The 16104-nt window shown below is 44.6% G+C and overlaps 1 protein-coding gene across 4 annotated transcripts in view; it reads left to right on the top strand.

The window, feature by feature from the left end:
* HIVEP3 (HIVEP zinc finger 3) overlaps window positions 1–16104 on the top strand; it is a 460559-nt gene that overhangs the window by 345222 nt on the left and 99233 nt on the right. For all 4 annotated transcript variants that reach the window (XM_074976609.1, XM_074976612.1, XM_074976610.1 and 1 more), the window contains exons 4-5: window positions 4251–4311; window positions 7264–12906. In XM_074976609.1, the coding sequence (XP_074832710.1) occupies window positions 7795–12906 (5112 nt within the window). In that variant the 5' untranslated portion in view covers window positions 4251–4311; window positions 7264–7794. The remainder of the gene's footprint in view (window positions 1–4250; window positions 4312–7263; window positions 12907–16104) is intronic.

A 16104-nucleotide genomic window follows, 5' to 3' on the forward strand; every position in this document is an offset into this window, starting at 1 on the left:
ACCTCTAAGTGTTCTCTTCTGTAAACTAAACAAACCCAAATCTCTCAGCGTCTCCTTGTAGGTCTTGTGCTCCAGCCCCTTAATCATTTTTGTTGCTCTCCGCTGAAACTTGCTCCAGCAAATCCACATCCTTTTTATACTGGGGGGCCCAAAACTGGACACAATATCCCAGATGTGGTCTCACCACTGCCGAATAGAGGAGAACAACTACTTCTCTAGATCTGCTCAAAATGCTCCTCCTAATGCACCCTAGCATGCCGTTAGCCTTCTTGGCTACAAGGACACACTGTTTACTCATATTCAGCCTTCATCCACCATAACCCCTAGGTCCCTTTCCATCGTACTGCTGCTAAGCCAGTCAGTCCCCAGCCTGTAACAATGCTGGGATTCTTCTGCCCCAGGTGCAGGACTCTACACTTCTCTTTGTTGAACCACATCAGATTTCTTTTGGCCCAGTCCTCCAATTTATCCAGGTCACTCTGGATTCTCTCTCTACCCTCCAATGTATCTACCTTTACCTCTAGTTTTGTGTTATCCACAGACTTGCTGAGGGTGCAATCCAGTCCCTCATCCAGGTCATTAATAAAGATGTTGAATAACACCAGCCTCAGAACCAAGCCTTGCGGCACTCCGCTTGAAACCGACCGCCATCCAGATATTGAGCCATTGACCACTACCTGTTGGGCCCGACCATCAAGCCAGCTTTCTATCCGTCTTATAGTCCAAGGATCCAATCCATATTTCCTTAACTTATGGTCAAGACTGTTGTGGGAGACTGTATCAAAAGCCTTGGTGAAGTCAAGGTATATCACATCCACTGACTTGCCCATGTCCACAGAGCCTGTAACCTTGTCATAGAAGCTAATCCGATTGGTCAGGCAGGACTTGCCCCTGGTGAATCCGTGTTGGCTACTTTTGATCACTTTTCCCTCTTCCAAGTGCTCCGAAATGGATTCCTTGAGGATTCCCTCCATTATTTTCCCAGGGATTGATCTAAGGCCGACCGGTCTATAGTTCCCTGGATTGTCCTTCTTTTCTTTTTTAAAGATGGGCACTACGTTTGTCTTCTTCCCGTCATCCGGTATCTCCCCAGATCTCCAAGAATCTTCAGGGATAATGGCCAAAGTTTCAGCAATGACCTGTGCCAATTCCCTCAGTACCCTCGGGTGCATTAAATCCAGACTCCGGACTTGTGCACATCTAGTTTTTCTAGACACCTCAGAACTTGTTCCTTCCCCACAGATAGCTGCCCTCCACCTTCCCATACTACATTGTCTAGGACCATCATGTGGAAGCTGACTTTGTCCATGAAGACTGAGGCAAAAAAAGCATTGAGTACTTCAGCTTTTCCCACATCATCTGTCACTAGGTTACCTCCCTCATCCTGTAACGGCCCCACTCCTTCTCTTATATCCCGTTTATTGTTAACATGCCTGTAGAAACCCTTCTTGTTACTCTTCACATCCCTTGCCAGCTGCAGTTCCAATTTTGCTTTCGCTTTCCTGATTACTGCCTGGCATTCTCCAGCCGTATGTTTGGACTCCTCCTTAGTCAGCTGTCCACGTTTCCATTTCTTGTATGCATCCGTTTTGAATTTAACCTGACCAAGGATTTCCCCATTAAGCCAAGCTGGTTGCCTACCATGTTTGCATTTCTTACTATGCAGCAGGATGGTTTGTTCCTGTGCCTTCAGTAAGACTTCTTTAAAATACTGCCAGTTCTCTTGAACTCTTTTCCCCTTCATCTTCATTTCCGAAGGGATCCTGCTCATCAGTTCTCTCAGGGAGTCAAAGTCTGCTCTCCTGAAATCAAGGGTCTGTATGTTACTGCTCACCTTTCTTCCTTTTGTCCAGATCCTGAAATCTATGATTGCATGGTCGCTGCGGCCCAGGTTTCCTCCCACTTCTATTTCTTCTACTAGTTCTTCCCTGTTTGTGAGCAGCAGGTCATGTTGCATATGGCCCCTGGTTGGTTCCTTCAGCACTTGTACCGAGAAGTTATCCCCAACATTCTCCAAAAACTTCCTGGATTGTCTATCTGCTGATGTATTGGACTCCCAACAAATGTCTGCATGATTAAAGTCTCCCATGAGAATCAGGGCCTGTGATTTCGAATCTTCATTTAGCTGCCTGAAGAAATCCTCATCTATCTCATCTCCCTGATCTGGCGGTCTATAACAGACACCAACTACAACATCACCTCTGTTACTTCTGCCTCTAAGTTTAACCCAAAGACACTCAGCTGGATTTTCTCCTTCCTCATACCGGAGTTCTGAGCAATTATACGGCTCCCTCACATAGATCGCAACTCCTCCTCCTTCTCTCCCCTGTCTGTCCTTCCTAAACAGTTTATAACCTTCCATGACCCGAATTGTCCCACCAAGTCTCCGTTATTCCAACCACCTCATACTTCTTTGCATGTGCCAGGGCCTCCAATTCTTCCTGTTTGTTCCCCAGGCTTCTGGCACTGAAGCATTTTTGTCACTGACTTCAGCAAGGACAGAATGTCACCATTTGTGTTTGCCATTGCTAGTGGAGCAACCAATTTCTCTTTGAGTATACCCATTCTTGCTTTTAGTAAGCCTATCGGAAATTATTTTTCTAGGGAGTTACAAAGTTCTAATGCAGCCAGACATTTTTCACATGATAAAAATAAATAAAAGTAGCAAACCAAAATCCTAGCTTTAAAGTCCATGTTTCATATTTTTCCAGAAGACTTACAACAGTGGCTAAAATACAGGTATCCTCAGATTGTGATATTCTTGGAGCTATCTGTTGAGGTAGTGACAATAGGTGTTCTGTGTCACAGTGGAGTTGGGAAATTGCCAACGATGCTTAGGGAAATAGACCATGTTGCGCAGGAGAAACCAGAGGGGTGATCAGAGTTTGAAGTGAATATAAAAGACTGAGAGGAAAAGAGGGGGAATTTATACAGAACAGATTGAATAGTGCTCCACGATCAGGATATGCTGAAACATGGGTAGAGGTAGAGACATTGTTCTATTCAAGAAAATAAATCTGTCCTGATTCCTCTTTCCCCTGTGGTTACTTTGCATTGCTTAAGAGATACAAAACAGCTACATTCTGGCCAAAAGTGGCGAGGAGAATTTCCCTTCTGTATGGGAATTCTCTGCTGGTCTTGTCAGCATCATCACCTTCTGCACCAGCCACCCCCTTTTTGCCTCCAGCAAAAGTGCTATGCCAGCAGAACATAACCTAAGGGAACAGAGCTCTGCTACATTTCTTCTCTACTGACATAATGTGGAGCAGCTCTTCTAACTTACCTTAGGGTGAGGCAATGGAAACAACCACAGCTGGCTCCCATGAGGCTCTCCGCGCACTAGTTAATCCTGTGCTAAGCAGAATTCAGACAGAGGAGAAAACCTTTATCCCTCTTCTACTTCTAGGTTAAGGAAATGCGTTTAATTTATTCTTGCTCTTTTATTTATTGGACTTTCCCAGGAGTATTATAATTCTGGGGCAAGGAGATCAGTTTTAGGGCTTTTCTGTTCTGTGATCATTGCCAACTACTTTGGATGCAGTCATTCAGTAACTGAAGGAAAAAGCAGAAGTATCCTACATTTCTCTAGAACACCCACACATGACTGATATTTTTTTTTTAAACTACCATGCACAGATCCCCAGCCAGAATGGCTGGACTACGCCTCGTCACTGGAGGTGGCCTTTGGGTTGATAGAATAAGTCATCGCAAGCCTCCTCCCCCAACTCCTAAAGGGGTCATTGGCCACAGAGTTGTGGTCAGGGAGACCATAAGAGAAAGCACCATGCTGACTTCTTCTTTCTTATCACAGAATGCTGTAGCTGGCGGTTTTTACTGCATGGGTTTGAGCTTGTGGGGAGGGGAGGGGAGAGAGAGAGAGAGAATGAGAAAGAGAGAGCTTGTAGCTTTCTGAAAAAGTCTCTGCTGAGATCCATTTCTAGCAAACTAAAGTAGTAGGAAAAGAAATGACAGACCATTTCTGTCTGACCTTACTGATGAGCTAAGCAAAGACCACTGGTTTTAAAATAAAAAGTAGCGCACTCATTTACAGGGCATTTTGTAATCTTGCAGCACCATGTTCATGACACAGTGTTAACTGAGATATAGAAATGATGCTGAAGTTGATTCTCTTCATTGGTATCTGGAGACTTAGCTTTGTCACATCCCATGTTCTCCTTTTACACTCCCATGATCCATCTGTGCATAAATGTGAATCTGACTAGAAACTAAATTAACGTTCTATTCCACAGACTACTGCTGGCAGGAAGACGCCATGGAGGGGCAGCTGGGTTGAAGCTACAATGCACTGGTGTAAGTCTAGGAATGACCCTGCAGCAGGGGACGACTTAAGGTTGTGACAAGTATGAATAGGACATGTGATTAAGCATCAGTGCTAGCAAAAATGAGGTGTGTTCTGCCTCTAGCTGATGGGTTCCAGCTGGTGTTAGTCGGATGTTTGCTGGGAGCCAGGACCATTTAAAAAGGTTTCTGAACTATACTTAACTGCTCCTTTTAGCAACAAACTTGTGAATAAAATAAGGTATTCCTTCTGTTTTGCTGTTGCAAGTCTGGAAGGTGCTCAGCATATAACGGAAGAGCATGAAGCTCCAGGACAAACCTGAACACCGAGCAGAATCCACGTGTAGATGAAAGGAAAGAAGTCTCAGATCTTTTGAGTGCTTAGGCCAGGTCTGTCTAGGCCAGAAAAGAGGTGGTTGGATTTTTTTGAAAAATGAGCTAGCTAATGTGCTTGACACAGTCTTTAAAAATGTGCTAGCAGCCAGTGTGGAGAGTGTCCAACCCTCTTGAAGACAAGCCAGCTTGTGATGAGTAATAAGATGCTGCCACATTTTTAACCCCACTAATTAAAAATGCGAGCAAGCAAGTTTTTAAATAACACCTTTTTTCTAGCTGAGATAGGGACCCACAGACACAACGTGTTAGTCAAGCACAACCATCAGTTGAGCTACAGGTTCCCCTGTTGAGCCTCACAGCTGTTATTTCCAGTAGTTAACTGGGGACTGTGGAGCAGGACTCTAGGTTACTCAGACTGGGATTCCATGTCCTCTCCATGTAGCTCAGCACCATTAACCTCATGCTCACACACATCCCATCTGGGCAGGAGCAAATACTTGAGTAGCAGCAAGTTGAGTAAGATGTTTTATTAAAATCAGTTGAATTCTCTTGTAGTGCAGCAATCTTATTTCACACAGCAGCTTCAGTCTAGATTAGAAGATTCAGAGTGCACATCATGGCAACAATGGGGGATTCCCTTTCTCTGTCATTATACACTTGTGACACCCCTCCCCCCCGCAAGGGACAAGCTGGCCTTTTGAATAGTGGTGTCCGCTTGATCCTCCAAACTGGGGGTCTGTTACACTGCTCTGCTCACGAAAGCAACCCCTCAAGGCTCACACACTGCTATTAGCATGAAAAGGCACACCCAATAAAGTTACACAAATATTCTGCCAGCCACTCATGAATTGTATACAGGGCAACACCCACAAATGCCCCAACCCCAGCCTTGCACTCCAGAAATGTGTATCTGAAAAAAAATGTGATATAGCATCACTAATGCAGTGAACTGCGGTGACTCCAGAGAATCTCAGGCACATGCTCCCAAAGAGGTGTGTTATTCCTTATGGCCCTTTTAACATTCTGAAAGCTCACTCAGCTAAGTTTCTCCTTTATCCTGGCATGTACTGGTATTCATTGCAGGGTGGTAGAGTTCGCTGTTGCCACATGCCAGATACCTGGCAAACAAGTCCTTGCATCTGGAAGTAATTATGAATTACAGCAAAGTTAAAGAAGGCATGGAGAGTCTGAGCTCAGGTACACTGGCCTTTCGGCAACCATGCAAGCTAAATATCAGAGTATTATTAATGAGAGGTGTCTAGCTTCATGAAAAGCATTGTGATTATACGGTTTGGGGGATAGTAGAGTGGTGACAAAGAAGCAAGTGAGGTGTCCCCACTGTTTTGAATTTTAATCTCACTGTAGTTCTCCAAGGCTGTGCATGAATAACAATTATGATAATATATACTGATCTAAGAATGTGGCATAACAGTCCAAATTTCAGTATTCAGATGTGGTCATGTAACCAGGACATCTCCAGCCCACAAGGGGCTGTTAAAATGCTAGGCACATAAATCCCACATTGACATGCACACTGCCAAAGTGAGAAACCCCATGTCTGAGCTGGGTATCCTAGAGCAGCAGCACTAAAAGAAGATTCCCTCTCATTAGGAAAAAAAATAAATGATAAACTCAGGGCCTATAAGTACACTACAGCGATCACGGTCGGACGATATCTGCCGACAAAACTTCTGTTGACAGGTTGCAGCCACACCTGAAAGCGGATCTCTCTGTCAATTCGCTTTATTGACAGAGAGTAGCTGGACTGCCCAACCGCTCTCTTAACACAACAGCCAACCGGAAGCACAGCAGACAAGGCTGCCCAGTGACCCAGAAGCCCTGTCTGTCAAGTAGGAGCCCACCCAGAATGTCCAGATCGGCTTTCTCTCTGCAGATCTCTGTCAACAGAGGCAGTCTGCCTCTGCGGGAGCAGGATAAGACTGTTGACGAAGGTGCTGTGTTCTGTCGATTTACTGTCAACAGAATGCCTTGGGAATCTGGGTGCTGCCCCCGGTTTGTCGACAAAACCCTCTAGTGTAAACATAGCCAAGGAGTTTAAGTAGAGGCAAAAAGGCAATTTAAGAAAACCATATTTTGTATGTTTTTTTTTATATACTGTTGTTAGTAGTGACACCTAATATCATTGCAACATTAAAAGACATAAAAGGAGAGAGATTGCTCTCTATTTTCAGTGTGTTTGTTTACTTGGTGTATTTGGTAGCACATGATATGTACTCAGTTCCAGGTGTTTTTTCTTTGCATAGTCCATTAAATTATGTAGGAAGAATGTAATTGTAAACCTATAAATATTGTCAGTGGAGTTGATATCTGAAATTATTATTATTTTTTTTTTAAATACCTTGACTAAATTTCAAGTTGAATCCTGGCTTCAGCTACTCTTGCAGTGCCTGGGTAGGCATGCATTCAAGGGAGAGTAGATTCCTGAGTTTCCACAGCAGTAATATATAGGTTTGCATTGTGTTTAAAATGTTTAAAATGATAAGAATTAGTTAACTTACTATGAATTTTATTTTATACGGTATAGAAATGTAACAGTATTTAATTGGTGAAATCTGAATGCTGCAGTAATTTGTGTGTGTGTTTGTGTCTTGGTTAATTTAATTACAGAAATGTGGGGAATACTTTTTCGAGGCTTTTGAACTCAAGAGTGGAAGAGCAGGAAGACACGGGGAACACACACCAGTCAGTATTATTTTCCTTGCAAAGAAAAATGATGATAATGAGATGAGCACTAAAGTCTTGAGTTCTCAAAAGTTTGCATAACAAACAAGAGACACATTGTGGGTTGCTTCTTGACTTTGAAGGCTTGCCACTGTCAACTAAAATAAAATGGCAAGATTTAAAGCCTTAACCAAGTTCACAAGAAAAACATTTGGACTAAAAGTTTTGGAAAGTTTTCTGTCTTTGAAGTAGTTTGTCATACATTACCAATGTGAACTTTATTGACCTTGAAACATTTTTTTGAATCGAATAGCAACTAGTGATATTTTAGTAAAATCTTAAATCAACAAGCATCTCTTGATAGCTCCAGCTTCATACAAATGCAGGCAAGGCAGGGAATCTACAGAGGAGACCTTTATTATTTGTAAATGAAGCCTGCCAAAACCTGCCCAAAATAGCAAAGACCCTTTTAAGGTCATGGATCCTGAACAAAGCCAGAAAAGCACAAAGAAGGCTGAGGAAAGTCCTAGAAAGAGGCTCACCAAAGGAGAGGCTTTCCAATCCAGTATTTCATCTGCAGCTACGTATCAGGGCAGCTCTGCTTCTTCACAAGCAACTCCTCTTTGTGATATCATATCACAGCAGCACTTTTCTGGCTCCCTGCCGATTCCAAGAGAGGAATCTCAGGAGAAAACTGGACATCAGAAGCAACCCAGGCCCTCCTCTTTTGAGCACTCCCCCCACATTTCACAGCTTCCACAGCACCCATTATCACCAGCATTTATGTCTCCTGGAAAACCAGAGCAGATCCTTGAAGGTCCCACATGGCAGCTAGTCGATCCAGTAAGACCGGGTCCGTCTGGCTCTTTTTCATCACCTGGTATTCATTCTCACCACAGCCAGCTCATCTCTTCCCATTCATCAATCCTGCCTGGAGAGGACATTTCATCTGTTCAGAAAGTCTATATTCCTCGGCCGTCCCAAGTTTCCTTAAAACAAACTGAGGAAGTGCACAAGAAGGAGAAGAAACCTCAGAAGCCAGGCAAATACATTTGTCAGTACTGCAGTAGACCTTGTGCAAAACCAAGTGTACTCCAGAAACATATCAGATCACACACGGGTGAGCGGCCATACCCTTGCATTCCATGTGGCTTTTCTTTTAAGACTAAAAGCAATTTGTATAAACATAGGAAGTCTCACGCTCACAGAATAAAAGCAGGGTTGGCCTCAGGAATCGGAGCAGAGATGTACCCTTCCAGTTTGGAAATGGAAAGGATTGGTGGGGAGGAATTTGAAGAGCCTACTGAAGGAGAAAGCACAGATTCAGAAGAGGAGACAAGTGCAATGTCATGTCATTCGCTAGAACTATCACCCAGGCAAAAGCACACCCTGCTGTCTAGTAGTTTGCATAGTGTAGGAAGCCAAGGTTCCAGCCATGACCGATGTTCGTTATCGCATTCCAGTATGTCACAGTCTCTTGAGGACAGCACGCAGTTTGTGGAGCCCTCATCTGATCATGTTTTGAGCCATAAATCGGAAGATACACATTCTATAAAGCAGAAACTTGCACTCCGTTTAAGTGAAAGGAAGAAGGTGATAGATGAGCAGGCGTTCCTGAGCCCTGGCAGTAAAGGAAGTACAGAGTCAGGCTACTTCTCACGATCAGAAAGTGCAGAACAGCAAATCAGCCCACCAAATACAAATGCAAAGTCTTATGCAGAAATTATTTTGGGGAAATGTGGGCGAATTGGCCAAAGGACAGCAATGTTAGCTACAACCACAGCCCAAGGGTTTCCACACATGTCCACCGAAGATAAACCTAGCATGGTACCACTGTCTGTGCCTAGAACACAAGTTATTGAACACATCACTAAGCTAATTACAATTAACGAAGCTGTTGTAGATACCAGTGAAATTGATAGTGTGAAACCTAGAAGAAGTTCTTTATCTAGACGTAGCAGCATTGAATCTCCAAAGTCTGGTGTGTATAGAGAACCATTTCAGTTTGACAGCAAGTCTGGTTCCAGCAGCCAGCTGAGTACATCAAAATCATTGACATCCCATGGTGAAAAAATGAAGCCTGAACAATCACCACTGTTATCACTTCAGCAACCCCACAGTGCCACAGACACAGTGCCTCTCCTAAGAAGCCACTCAATGCCTTCTGCTGCATGCACTATAAGCTCCCCTCAGACTTTTAGAGGTAGTTATTCATTTGATGACCGCATCATGGAATCTGATGTCTTAAGCCGCAGTCAAGTGTTTTCTTCACATCCTCGAATGCTGAAACGACAACCAGCTATTGAGCTACCTTTGGGAGTGGAATATGGTTCAGAGGAGGTTAGCACAGGAAGCAAAGAAAGCGCTTCCAAACCTGCCGAAGAACAAGAAATCAAGGAAAGTGACCTGACCAGAAAGTCAAGGAGGGGTCCGAAGGTTAAAGGGTTCATCTATGAGTGTAATATATGTGGTGCTCGGTACAAGAAAAGGGATAATTACGAAGCTCATAAGAAATATTACTGTTCAGAACTTCAGGTCCCAAAGCCTCATTCTTCCAGTTCCCATACCTCTTCAGAAGCTGAGAAAAGTCTTGTGGATCCTGATGCCTGGCCACAGATGATGCATTACAAGCTAGGGACCAGTTTAGAGCTTACTCCTCTCAGAAAAAGACGAAAAGAAAAGAGCCTTGGTGACGATGAGGACCCTCCAGCTTTTGAGTTGCCTGAAACTCCCTCATCCAGTGTGAGGCCAGTAAGTCAGTTTGCTAACCCAGCATCCTCAGATGTTGCTTTGAACTTGCCCCGTGAGTCCATTAAGTCACCAGCTGATGCAGGTAAAGCCGTGCCGCTCACAGAAGTTGGTACTAGTGCTGGCTTTCACTCCAGAATGACAAAGCCAGCTGCTAGTACAGAAAGCAAAGAGAGAAGAAAAACCTCCAAAGAGATCTCTGTCATCCAGCATACAAGTTCCTTCGAGAAGTCTGACTCTCTAGAGCAGCTGAGCAGTTTGGAAGTAGAAGAAAAGTCTATATCACAGTACTCATCTCAGCCAGTAGTGCAGCACAGTAGGCCATCTCATTCCCTGCAGCCAAAGCTGGTACGCCAATCCAACATCCAAGTCCCTGAGATTCTTGTCACCGAAGAGCCTGATAGACCTGAGACGGAGCCTGAGCCGCCTCCTAAAGAGCCAGAAAAAACGGAGGAATTTCAATGGCCTCAGAGAAGTCAAACTCTCTCCCAGCTTCCCGCTGAGAAACTCCCACCAAAAAAGAAAAGGCTGCGACTGGCAGAAATGGCTCAGTCTTCTGGAGAGTCCAGTTTTGAGTCCATCTCCCTGACAAGAAGTCCAAGTCAGGAGAGTAGTATATCTCACAGCTCCAGCCATTCCATGTCATTTGATCGTGAAGAATACAGTAAATCAGAGGCTGTCAGCCAGCCTTCCGAATCCCATATGAAACCTCTTGGCATTGGCTCGCATATGTTAACTGTACCAAGCCACCACCACCATTCCAGGGAAATGCGGAGATCTGCCTCTGAGCAAACCCCTAATGTGTCTCATCCTTCTCAGATGTCAGAATCGCGCAGTAAATCATTTGACTATGGGAGTTTGTCATCCTCTTCTGCTTCAATGCCTGGCCCTTCAGTTTCTTCAGCTCCACAGGAGAGAAGGAAGTGCTTTCTTGTTAGGCAAGCTTCTCTTGCGACGCACCCAGAGCATGAGGCAGACTCAGCCCCAAAAGGAAAGCAAGAAACAGAAGAACTATTGTCTCCTTCCAATAAATCTTCTGCCACCAGTTTGTCCACTCAGCCTACATCTTCATCGTCTACATCCTCCCATGCTGATAAAGGTCAGCCAAAGGATAGCTCTCCACCTCTGTACAACCAGCCGTACACTGAGGCTCTGCAAGTGTTTCATCATCCTGTGCCACAAATAGCACTGCATGAAAAGCAGCGTATGTCTCCACAAGCGTCTCTCTTCCCTTTCCAGCACCTTCTTCCCCAGCCAGGACAGGCTGCAGAACTCTTTTCCACTCACGCTATGTCCGACATTCTCTCTGCTCAATTTCCTGTGCCTCCCTCTCTGTTTCAGGCACCTCCACTTCCTCTGCAGCAGGCTCTTCTCCACCCAGGCCAGCTTCACGTTGTCCCTCCACTAATGTCACATCCAGCAGAAGTACCATTCAGGCAGCATCCTTCATTCCTACCTGTCCATTACCCAGGCTCCTCGCCACTCCCGTCTACATTTTTTCTACCTCTGCAGTCTCCATTTGCTGTCCAGTTGCCAGGTGAGGTCAGTGGCCATTTACCACAGATCAAATCCAGTGTCTCTCCACCAACAGGGGCCTCCAGCCTTTCTCCATGCACAGAGTACAGCTCTGACAGCAGGTTACATCCTTCGATCTGCACAAGCAGCCCATCAGCTTCCATCTCCACATCTCAGTTGGTGGTTCCCACATGTCCAGATCCTACAGTATCACTTGTAGTCCCTGTTCGCATTCAGACTAACATGCCAACCTATGGGAGTGCAATGTATACTACTCTTTCTCAAATCCTAGTCACACAGTCCCAGAGTAGTCCATCTTCCATTGTCCTTCCGAAGTTTGATGATTGCCAACCCAAGGGTGCCCTGGTGTGCAGCTCCGATGTTCATGGAGTAGGCTTTGATTTGGCACAAATGATCACAGAGGATCAAAGAAGCATCTTCCACACTCCATATTTGAGAGTGCCATTGCCATTACCAGAAAGAAAAGGTTATATGCCACTCACATGCCCATCAGAAAGTGTCCTGGGACTGGAAGGCGGCTCCTCAACAGTTGGTGGAAGCAAGCGGATGCTCTCTCCAGCTGGTAGCTTGGAGCTGACGATGGAAACACAGCAGCAGAAAAGAGTGAAAGAGGAGGAAGTCTCTGAAGCAGAGGAAAATTTGGAAGTGGTGAAATCACACAGTGCAAATGAGGAGGGAAAGAAGAAGGATAAATCTCACTTTCTGGCAGAGAGACAAGGCCAGGTGGAGGTCGAAACTCCACCTAGTTTGTCCTCTGAGCAGTCCGAGCCAAAGGAAATCCCACGTACTAGCCCACCAGGCTTGCCACATTCAGGTGCTTCGACTTTTGAGGCACTGGGGGAATACATACCACAAGCTGGCAAGCAGTTCCGAAGCAAAACCCCTTTGCAGGTAGTCAAGAAGGAAGACTCCAAAGAGCTGGTGGAACATGCCCAACCAAATCCTTCAAGCCCAGCACCTCATTCTGATGTCACTCAAAGTGCAGCGAAGTCTCAAGAAGGTACAGATCTAAAGAAGGTACTTCAGTTCCCCAGTCTCCACACAACTACTAATGTCAGTTGGTGCTATTTAAACTACATCAAGCCAAATCACATTCAGCAAGTCGACCGAAGGTCCTCAGTGTATGCCAGCTGGTGCATTAGCTTGTATAATCCCAACCTGCCAGGTATATCTACTAAGGCAGCCCTCTCACTCCTGAGATCGAAGCAGAAGGTGAGCAAAGAAATCTATACCATGGCTACAGCTCCACGGCCAGAGACAGGCAGGCTTGTGCCGTCCAGCTCCCGGAAGCCAAAAATGACTGAGGTAAGAAAGTTGTTGGCTTTCCTCCTCTGTGGGTGTGTGTTGTGGAGGGGTGGGGGGCGCAGAAATGGGGGGAAAATGGTTGGTGTTAATTTAGTATGGCTTTTTGGGGAAACCATTCACATATGGTGAGTGCTTCTCTGCAGAGGGACAGTGGGAATGCATAAGACCATAAAACACTATTGGCCAAAAAAAAAAAATGGCAAATTTGTTCCATGGAAGAATATTCTATAGTTTAGTGTCTGCTTGTCTGGTAACCAGCAGAGCAGTATGTGACTGCCCCTTACATTGAACCACCAGGACTTCACACAAAAGATAACACATATTTACCTTGATGGCTCAGTAGTTGAATTTTTTAAATGATATAAGTTCTCAAAATTTTGTGCAGTACTAATAAAAACAAGCTAGTATATAGGTAGGGAAGTTTTAGATAATGGAATTCCATGTGTAAGTCTACCTGCCCCTCACACACTTGAGCAGTTAAACGAAATTGAAAAATCACTGGGAATTGGGCACTTATCATAGAATCTTAGAATTCTGCAGCTGGAAGGAACTCAGGAGCTCATCTAGTCCAGCCCCCTGCTTAAAGCAGGTTCAACCCCAACTAAGTCATCCCAGCCAGGGCCTCGTCAAGCCGGGACTTAAAAACCTCTAGGGACGGAGATTCCATCACCTCTTCAGGCAACGCATTTCAGTGCTTCACCACCCACCTGGTGAAGTAGTTTTTCCTGATATTGAAACTATTCCTCCTGCTCTGTAACTTCAGATCGTTGCTCCTTGTTCTGCCATCTGTCACGACTGACAACAGTTTCTCTCCAACCTCTTTAGAGCTCCCCTTCAGGAAGCAGAAGGCTGCTGTTAAATCACCCCTCAGTCTTCTTTCCTGCAAACTAAATCAGCCCAAATCCCTCAGCCTCTCCTCATAGGTCATGTGCTCCAGCCTCTTAATCATTTTTGTTGCCCTCTGCTGAACCTGCTCCAGCACATCCACATCCTTTCTATACTGGGGGGGCCCAAAACTGGACACAGTATTCCAGATGTGGCCTCACCAGTGCCGAATAGAGAGGAACAACAACTTCTCCAGATCTGCTCAGAATGCTTCTCCTAATGCACCCCAATATGCCATTGGCCTTCTTGGCGTAAAAGGGCACACTGTTTACTCATATCCAGCCTTTCATCCACCATAATCCCTAGGTCCCTTTCCTCTGTACTGCTGCTGAGCCAGTCGGTCCCCAGCCTATAACAATGCTTGGGATTTTTCTGTCTCAAGTGTAGGATTCTACAGTTTTTTCTCCTCATTGAACCACATCAGATTTCTTTTGGCCCAATCCTCCAATTTATCCAGGTCCCTCTGAATCCTGTCTCTACCCTCCAACATATCTACCTCTCCCCCTAGCTTGGTGTCATCCACAAACTTGGTGAGGGTGCAGCCCAGTCCCTCACCTAGGTCATTAACTCACTTTGTTGCTTATACACCACAAGGTGCCTCTCTGCACTTGTGGAGTCCTAAATGCTTTTGTAAATCTGACCCTAGTGCCTGAAAAAGATTTTAAAAAGCAAGAGAAACGCTTAATATATTGTCAAGTATCAGAGGGGGAGCCATGTTAGTCTGGATCTGAAACAGCAACGAAGGGTCCTGTGGCACCTTATAGACTAACAGAAAAGTTTTGAGCATGAGCTTTCGTGAGCACAGACTCACTTCAGCAGGTGCTGCGTCAGTCTTTGCTCACGAAAGCTCATGCTCAAAACTTTTCTGTTAGTCTATAAGGTGCCACAGGACCCTTCATTGCTGTTACTTAATATATTCTTAACCAACCATGTCAGAGGCGTGCAAGTTACTCCACACAGGCAGAGCCCTGCAGCTGTGCGGGGCTTCACTAAAGTCATGTGGGCTTGTGGTCTGGGAGGAGTTGTGGGATCCCATATGGTGCTTTCCCCTTTCATTTTGGTGGTGGAGTGGGAAGGGGAGTTCAAGAGCACAGCATATACTATTTTCAGTAAACACCAAACTGTACAAACCCTTTTAATCCAAGTCGTGGTTATGCTGATTAGCAGATAGGATTGCTCTGAAGGTTTTGAAATGTGATAGACATTTCAACCCAATTGTTTAGTTTACTTCTGAATCACAAACTGAACCCTGGAGATTGAATTTATCACAAGGTCAACTGCAACTACTGCATATCAGTGTCTGAAAATAGACACCAGCATTACCACATTTCTGTTCAGCACTTCTATCAATCTCCTGCAGAAATCCCAGACCAGAATTTTAAGGAACAAGGAGACCTGTGCGTTTATAATAACAGTAACTAATACTTCACACTTACGCTGCATATTTCACCCCAAAGAGTTTCAAAGTGTATTACCAACTATGGGCCTCATTCTGAGCAATGCTGAGACACCTGCCCTCCAGTTCACTTTGTGCTGGGTTGTGGGTGCTCACACATAGACAGAGTAGGACTTTTAGGCTGTGCCTGAGCTGATGACCTTAACATCAGGTTTAAAATATCTAGTTTCCCTGCAATCGTAAGTAAAAGTCTAGACAGGAGTGACACAGCTCAGTCCTCAAGGCAAAGATATTTCATTACATGAATTCTCCCCCAAAAGGATTAAAGGTCTTTTTGCTAGAACCTTAAAGAGAAAGTCCCTCCTGGATGTTTAGGTGGTCACCCTGCATTTTGCAAAAGTAAGGGCTTTGCTCTCTTGTCCCTGCACCGTTGTGCTCTCTCTTATATAACTGTCTCCCACACCAAGTACACTACCATTTACTGGTGCCATGTATATGTGTTTGTAAAATGTTTCATGATGAAAGGTGCTGGGTATGTATAAAATATTTTTTTTAAGTTTACTGTGTTTATACCGGGATATAAATTATATTACCGGGATATAAATTATATTGGAAAGACAGAACAGGTCATGCGGGTGGCGGAGTGGTACTATATGTGAAGGATAATATAGAATCAAATGAAGTAAAAATCCTAAAGGAATCAAAATGTTCCATAGAATCATTATGGATAACAATTCATTCCTCTAATATGAATATGGCATTAGGAATATATTACCGACCACCTAACCAGGACAGTGATAGTGATGCTGAAATGATAAGGGAGATTAGAGAGGCTATCAAAATAAAAAACACAGTAATAATAGGAGATTTCAATTATCCCCATATTGATTGGGTGCATGTCACCTCAGGACGGGATT

This window comes from Carettochelys insculpta, chromosome 24 (genome assembly GCF_033958435.1).
Source record: "Carettochelys insculpta isolate YL-2023 chromosome 24, ASM3395843v1, whole genome shotgun sequence".
In the NCBI taxonomy this organism is placed as follows: Eukaryota; Metazoa; Chordata; order Testudines; family Carettochelyidae; genus Carettochelys; species Carettochelys insculpta.